Source organism: Sprattus sprattus, assembly GCF_963457725.1.
Source record: "Sprattus sprattus genome assembly, chromosome: 15".
In the NCBI taxonomy this organism is placed as follows: Eukaryota; Metazoa; Chordata; class Actinopteri; order Clupeiformes; family Clupeidae; genus Sprattus; species Sprattus sprattus.
Genome location: NC_137913.1, coordinates 13825797 through 13834119, shown reverse-complemented (window position 1 = coordinate 13834119; position 8323 = coordinate 13825797). Strand labels below are relative to the sequence as shown.

At 43.0% G+C, this 8323-nt stretch overlaps 1 protein-coding gene across 1 annotated transcript; it reads left to right on the top strand.

Moving 5' to 3' along the window:
- Positions 1-385: 385 nt before the first annotated feature.
- stc1 (stanniocalcin 1) lies at positions 386-8097 on the top strand (the record flags this gene model as incomplete). Its single annotated transcript, XM_080853061.1, has 4 exons — positions 386-500; positions 6396-6538; positions 6900-7111; positions 7809-8097. The coding sequence occupies 4 exons, from the start codon at positions 386-388 to the stop codon at positions 8095-8097; spliced, it is 759 nt and encodes a 252-aa protein (XP_080709187.1).
- Positions 8098-8323: the final 226 nt, after the last annotated feature.

Here is an 8323-nt window from a genome sequence, read left to right as displayed (position 1 = left end):
AGTGTGCGTAAAGACAACAAAGTTTTTAGAAAGGTTTTTTTATGGAGTGGGAAATGATCAATTAAATGCTGCCGGTCACACTGTCAAGCTGTGTTGTGATTGGGCTGGGAGGTGGCTCGGATAGTGATGATCATCTCTATATAAACTGCGACCTGCGCTCCTGTCATGCACGCAAGAAGAAATTGGTGGGCTGATCGCCCGGCGGGGACTGAACCACATCCCTAGATGATACTTGTAAAACGACGTTTCATCTATATTGCAAGCTCTCATCAACAGCACGCTTCGATCAAACTCCAGACTAAATCCATTACATTTGTCAAGAGAGTCTAAACCACCGAAAGATCCCGTTTTTGTTTCTACAGAGCACCGGTAATTTTTGTGAGCAATGCCTCTGAGGACCGGACTTTTTCTGCTTGTAGTGCTGATTGCATCTGCATATGAACTGGATCAGAATGAATCCTTTTCGCCAAGGAGAACGCGTTTCTCTGTCAACAGCCCTTGTAAGTACAAATCTTTCAAGAATAAAAGCTTTTTATGTGAAGTAGCCTATTACTCTTCGAAATGTATCTGAAGAGCCGTAAGCCATGCAAATAATTTCAGTGCGAACAGGGAGACTGAAAAGACTTGCAATTCAGCCGGCGTTATGGACACAGTCACTGGCGCACACTGCCGCCTATATTCCCTGACAGCACGTAGCCTACTTAACTTGCACCGCTTTCTGGCCTGTTGGTAACAATAGCTTTTCAGTAAAGCCAATGTGAAATACAAAGCGCTTAAGAGAACCTCTAAGACATTCGTTGTTACAGTGTTGCTTGCATACGGTGCTGTACAGAACCGTTATTCAGTTGGTCACTGGGCGACTGTAAATTAGTGAAGATGTTTAACGACATCCGTTTTGCAGCTAGGAATGCCACCATATGAATTATTTATTTAATCATAATACAACATATTTATACCTGCTGTCATGCTTGTTTTCAGTGTTGTACCACTGATTCAAAATCCTTACTATTCTGATTTAGTGTAAGGTGACTGACAGCCGAAGGAACCACGAGTGTCCGCACTCAATGCCGCAGAAAAAGTGTTCAAGCACGAGTTTCTATTGGATGGCTGGTTGGTTGGCAATGCCGGAAAGGCTAAATCGACTCCGAACCATGTTGAACCGCTTATGTCAAATAGTGGTTAACTGTCTGGTTGGTCTCGTTTATCCATAGTCAAAATGCTAAATATGATACGAGAGATTAGTTTCTGAATATGCAAAATCATGGGCCTCGTTAGGCCTAGGCGTCCGGGTCCACAGCCCCAAATGTTTTATGAATAGCCCCAGATCTCACATTTGTTTTTAGGGTTAGAGTACAAATATATATATTTTTAGATAGCTCAGATGTATCCACCTGTCATTCATATCATGCCTTAAAGCCCTCCAAAATAATATCATATCGTTGGTCAAAAACGTAAGTACGTTTTAGGTAATCGGTGTGTCATTGAAGCAGGAGATCTACTTCACACTACTTGGCACGCGCGTATTTTGTGTTAGGACGAGAGAGTGAGCGCACCGGTTACAGGGCATGCCATTGTTGGCATCTGGTGGTAGCTAGCCAGCTAATTCACTAAGGCAAGACTTAAAAGGTTATGGATATTTAAAAAAGCTATTTAAAAAACAGAAAGGATGATGGAAACGAGGCGCAGACAAGAGGAAGTGGAGATGGAGAAATCTCCTGTTGCTGACCATTTAGACAAGAACAAGGTAAAAGGGAATGCACTGATGAGAACCGTTTAGACTCAACGTCAATATATCTCAGTTTAAAATTGATCTCCAGACAGTAGCCTACTCTTCCTGTCTATTCAAACCTCGGTTTACCAAACGAAGGCTGATGTTTTCTAATATTCTAAAGTGTGATGCCCTCATGAAATGCAATTTCTGTCTATAAAACACTCAGAAATGTTTACTGTTGGTAGCCTATGGCGATGTTTTCATGTAGACAAGCAATGTAGTATCCTATAATGACCGGCTTATAATCTTACTGTTTCTGTCTCAGTCTGCCTGAAGACGGTGCATTTAGCTGCAGAATCCGAAACATTTTCCTAGGAATGATGCCCCCAGACCCCCTGATACTTTCTCCTCCTAGCAACGCCCCTGTGCTAAGTGCTGTCAGTTCCTTTACAGTTTAGTCCCCTTAACCGTAGGAGACATGTGGCCGAACTCAAGCGCGCGTTCACAAATTAGTGATTTTCCTGTAGCTATTTGTCCAAAGTAATGACATTATATTTCGTTTAAGATAAAGTTAAGTGGATTCGCTATATTGTTGACTGTGGGTGAAGAGCTGTCATTTAGCCATTCTGAGGGCGTGAATGAAGGGGGTGGGTGGGGGGCGGGTATAAGGCTATGAACACATTTGCGACTGGACAGTCTTAAGATCTAAAGTACATATGACGACAGACAGCCACTTTCAACAAATGAGCTCATAATAGCAGAGATCTGCGGACAGTATTGTGCTTTCACACGTGGGTGCGCTTGAGTGGTGATGAAAACCATCAATCCCATTTCAACAGTCAAATGGCAGCACACACATGCAGGACAAAAAAAATGTTGTAGAAATTAATAATGATGATGTGATCAAAATCAGTTTTATACATTCTCTATTTGCCAGTAATTAAATATCCCACATAAGACAAGTGGAATAAGCTGGTGTGTGTGTGTGTATGTGTGTGTTTAATAGCCTACTGTATGCCGAATTCTGCCCTGTGTGGTCAGTAGATGTTAAAACCTTTGTCAAGCGCCACACGGTATTTGCATAACTTCCTGTTGTGCTTAGTTGCCGGGGAAACATGCACTGACTCAGTGCTTTAGTAACAAAGAGGTAGCAGCCAGCACTACAGTGGACCCAGGAGACTATAAAACTGAAAAATCTGTGAATTGCAATTCTCCAACTCCTCATCCACCCTGATAGTCAACATCGTAGATTCAGTGGCATTGTTCCAAAGATGCCTGGGGCAATAAGGGTTTGCATGGTGTTGTGCTATGTGCCTGAACAAAAGAGTGATTAATAACCAAAAAGTTCTGGTTTTACAACATAACACACCATTAGCTAACACGACAAATGAAAATTGACTTCCATGAAGTATTCTTTTAAAATGTTTAGACCATTACCTTGGTATTAAATACCTTGACCTTCAATAGCACAAGTGTACATGAGCTCAGTATCTGTTCTATCCAAGGACTTCAGCAGCAGTGGTTGCAAATAAGGCAATGGTGCCCTCTTCTTTCTACCTAGCTACTATCTATCTATCTACCCCTGCCATGATAAAGAGAAAAAAGACACTTTTGTCAAGTTAAAAAAAAATTGGCTGCCACCTCTGTCCATCAATCAACATCATTTTCACACACATCCAATTTGTACCATAGCGTTGCTACTGCCACTACATTTACATGGTGGTAGGGCAACTGTCTTTTGTGATTTGTTGTTATTAGGGCCATTGCTAATGGGTTGAGTTCATGGCATTGAGTCTCGTATTGAAAATCTAGGTAGCAAGATATTGGCTGACAACTTTGGCTGGTAAGTCAAACTCAACCTGAATCCATTAGGGTGAAGACAGGAGAGAAATACCGTCCATCTAGAACACTGATGCAGCATCATGATCGATCCCAATCTTCCCCAAAATAAACATTTCCTAATAAAACTACAGATACAGATATGCAGAACTGCTGTCCCCCTTCATAGGCTATACAAAAAGGCGCAACCTTGAGTTAGATTGGGCGGTTGGTAGAACTGAAGAAACAGGACCCTTCTGTGGTACTCATAATCAGTGAAGGAGGGCCTTTCCTTGGTACTCAGTTGAATGCAGATGAAAGGACCCTCAAACAAAGGGCTTTACTATGTTAAAAAAATTAGTTTACACAGTAAAAGCACACTTCAATCTTGAAGAGGACAACCAGAGGAGGACATGTGCCAATGCCTTCTCAGTATGCTCAGTGAGCTCAGTGGCCGCGTCATTGCCTTTTCAATGGAAAGGAGACGACACTGCTATAACTATGGTCGCCATTTGGCCGCTCAAGCTCACCATCAGCTCAATGGCTGACCGTTGGTTTGGTGACCACTGGACTCACTGTTTTGACATGATACAAAGGCCAAAAACTCAGAACTGCCTTTTAAGGCAGTCAATTAAGCAAAGCATGCAATCATAGCTAAACCCCCAGGTACACCTCCACACAGCTGTCACACTGTGATGTTCCCACAAAGATTGTAGTAGTAGTAGAACAGTTTAACAGTTTAAAAATGTCATAATTCAAGTTTCAGAGTGTACAGGTATAGTACTATTAAAAACAAAGCCCTATATATATTGTGTATGAATACTATGTTTGAATGGTGAAGGCCTTTTATTTTACATTTACCCACCGAGGCTTCTGGTACCTTGACCTGTCAGCCAGTTAGCATACCTAAGGAACAGATGTATTCAAGAGGTCCTACACTTGTGGAACACTGAAAATGTCTGTGTAAAATGCACCTCTACTTCTAATAAGAACTTTGTGCAAAATCATCCATGGTGTACCAGGCCAAGGCTGGTCAGCACATGTCCATATGACACCTTAACATCCACTTACACAAAAGAATATGCCAAGTTTTAGGTTTCATTGAACATAATGGCTTGATTGGCTTACCCAGGTCAGATAAGGCCTATTCTAGTTTCACAGTATTGAACAAAGAGGTGCTTGTCAGGTGGTTATGGTGCATTCACTAACACATCATTTTTTTTTGCCTTGCCGCTCTCCGAAAGCATTTGGGGGTCTGGGAGAGGACAAGTTTGTATCTGTGTGGTCAAAATAACGATTACGACGATAGCTGGTGCTGATAGCCAATCCATGCAGATGACTTACTGATTGTATCAGGTGTGGCATGTGATAGTGGTGGAATGAGGGACTCGGCCCCAGTATGATACACTTTCACAATGAAAGTCAGCCTGATAGCATAGGTTTCTGCTTAAGAGAGACACGCATGCTTTGAAAATCAGATACAGTGCCTGGACTGCTCAAAATGAGGCATTTTATTACTTTATCCTGGACCATTTCCTCTGGAGGTCAACCATTGCAACTTACAATACTTTACATCATCATAGCACTTGACTCGTGACAATGACCACAGTTGGAGTGCAGATCGATAGTAAATTGGATTCACGTTTGCTCATTCAGTGGTATTTTCCCATCCCTTGAATTGTGATGAACCCAGAGCTCGTCATCATGAAATATAGGTCACATATCAGTACTCCCCTGCGCTCACTGCCAGGAAAATGCAAGTATTACATTTGCTTTACAAATTACGTCAGCTGCGCACTTGTTTTGAACTCTCCGTTTTTTAAGTCTTGTCTAATGCACAATGGAGGTATTCACAGGATATCACTGAAGGGGTTTTCTGGTTATTTCAGATCGCTGGATCTTGCCAGATCTGTTGGCACTGGAGCATGTATAAGCTCTTTTTTTTGTACTCAGTCAGAACAATGGTTCTGTGGTTGTGTCTGTCCCACACACAGCTCTCCCATAAACTTTCTCTCTAAGGAGCACGGTTCAGACCAGAACTGACCTGACACTGGAAACAAGCAGACACTGCTAAGTGTTAATAGTCTCTGGTGTGAGGCGCTGCTGGTGGTTTGGCGTGCTCGCCCGTTGAGCAGGACGTTATTGTCTTGTCACATGTGAGAATAATGGAAACAGTGAATCTCGTGCCAAACGCAGCAGTCAGCAGAACCCAATCCTGCATAGCACACATCACCCCCACCCCCGTCCCCCATCGTTCTGTCTACGGTTTGCCCCTAACACACAAACACACACACACACACACACACATCCACCCACCCCCCACTGCCACTCTCCGCAGGGCATCCACAGGGCAGACATCACCAGCCTGCCATTGGAGCCCCAGGAGAGCTGCTGGTATTTTTGGTTCAATGGGTCACACAAGCTCGGTTCCAAGAACCAAAATCACTGGAATACCCATAAAACTGTTGGCCAATGGGGAAAATGTACAGTAATTATCTAAAACTGTGCCCAAGTCTTTAAATGTTTAAGGTGTTCAGTGGCTAGTCAAGCTTGCTGTTATTTGTTTTCAAAAAAATGTTTGTCTTGGAAGTGTCTTGGAATTTCCTATTAGATCATTAAGCTTTACGCATTATTTGACTTAATTACTTGACACATAAGTTCCCCAATCCTCGCCACAGATTAAATGTCTATGTATTTAAATGCAAACAACTATACAGTTGTATGTATTAATGAATGTAGATATCTGTATTAAGGCATGTGTGTAAATATGTGTCGTTTGTGTGTATGGATAGTTTTCTTTTTGTATTATAGGTATGTTGGCTGGGTTGGTTTGTGTGGCATTAATGGCCATCTTGTCTTTCCGCAGCAGATGTAGCACGCTGCCTGAACAGTGCCCTTCAAGTGGGATGTGGTGCCTTCGCCTGTCTGGAGAACTCCACGTGTGACACAGACGGCATGCATGACATCTGCAAGTCCTTCCTGTACAGTGCAGCCAAGTTTGACACTCAGGTAGGACTGGATATAGGAAAGCAACGTGGTCATCTAAATATTGCCCTTAATCCAGCTCAGTGTTTAAAAGTAGGGATAAAACTATGAAAATGCATGCTCTGTGGATTTCCATTACTTTGCCCTTCATTATTGCTAAGTTGCATTGCTAGAGGCTGCGTCCACTACCACGTAGCCTGCAAAGAACCATCAGGATGTAATGTTAAATGCAGATTTTTCTTTAAATGCAGTGTATCATTGCAACAGCTCGACAAATGTATGGCCCGAATTTGTCAGATTTCATATATACGCAGTATAGCTATATTAGGCTAGTAATGGGTTGTTTGCAGTGTGACAACATGACTCTTCTGGACTTTTTGTGCAGGGCAAGGCCTTTGTGAAGGAGAGCCTAAAGTGCATCGCTAACGGAATCACGTCAAAGGTCTTCCTCACCGTTCGCCGGTGCTCCACGTTTCAGCGGATGATCTCTGAGGTGCAGGAGGAGTGCTACAGTAAGCTCGATATCTGCACAGTGGCTCGCTCCAACCCTGATGCCATCGCTGAGGTGGCTCAGCTCCCCGGCCACTTCCCCAACAGGTAAATGGCTGCTTGTGCTACTTACAACACTAATGCAGTCCATGCTTAAAGGCACAGTCTGCTTTTCTGATCCAATAAAAACATTGTGGGAAATTCGGTGAATTGCTCCTCATGGTCCTCTAGTTGTCAGTTTAGTGTGTGTGCTAAAAAACATGGTGTTCGGACACAGTCCTAGCCCTCTTAGTTGGATATCATTCCAGCCAATCAACACGTTGCTTCAGGAGTACAGAATTGAATAAGTAATTTGATTAGCTGTCGACATCCTTTTTGCCAGAATTGTATAATTGCTTTAATAGTGACCAAATGACTAAACCATAAATGATATGAACATCCAGACCAGACTTCTGGTTGAGTGTGTTACTTTAATAATGACTGATGACTACACCACATCTATGCCCCCAGTGTGATTTGCACCCATGAAAAGCATATGTTTATGAAGATGCTTGTCAATAATTTTGTTGTGATCTCTCCATAATCATTTTTTGATTGTCTATAGTTCATTTCTCAAAAGGTTGACGACATGAAGGCTTTACAACATAAACTCATTAAATGTGTAAACAATCATTAGTAAACATGCACTCTTGGTTAATTGTATTCATTTATATTGGGTTGTTACCCTGACTATTGCAAGGATTAATAAGTTGCATCATAATTGAGCAAATCGTTGATTAGTCCCCCCTCTTCCCTGTTCCCTCAGGTTCTATGGAAAACTACTGCAAAGCCTGATGGAGTGCGATGAGGACACCGTGGACCTCTTGCGGGCAAGCCTGGTGACCCGCCTGGGGCCCGAGATCACCATGCTCTTCCAGCTGCTCCAAAGCAAACGGTGCCGGTCCGTCTCGGCAGACCCGGCCGCGCCCACCGGCACTGAGGCACGCTGGAGGTGGGCCGTAGGACCCCCAGTTTACAAGAGCCAACCCAGCCTGCGCAACAGGGACTCTGCTAGCCTTTTTGGGAAGAAGCACAACAACGGTGACAGTTCTTAATCTTTCTGCTATGAAAAAATTCAACCATTAAATGCACATAGCCATGCAGACACACACAAACAGACACACACACACACACACACACACACACACACACACACACACACACACACACACACACACACACACACACACACACAAACATTTACATGTACTTTAAACAGACATCACATCACAGTAAGACACAAACAAGCAGTGGTCTCCTCCCTTGGGTGTTTTCGAATCA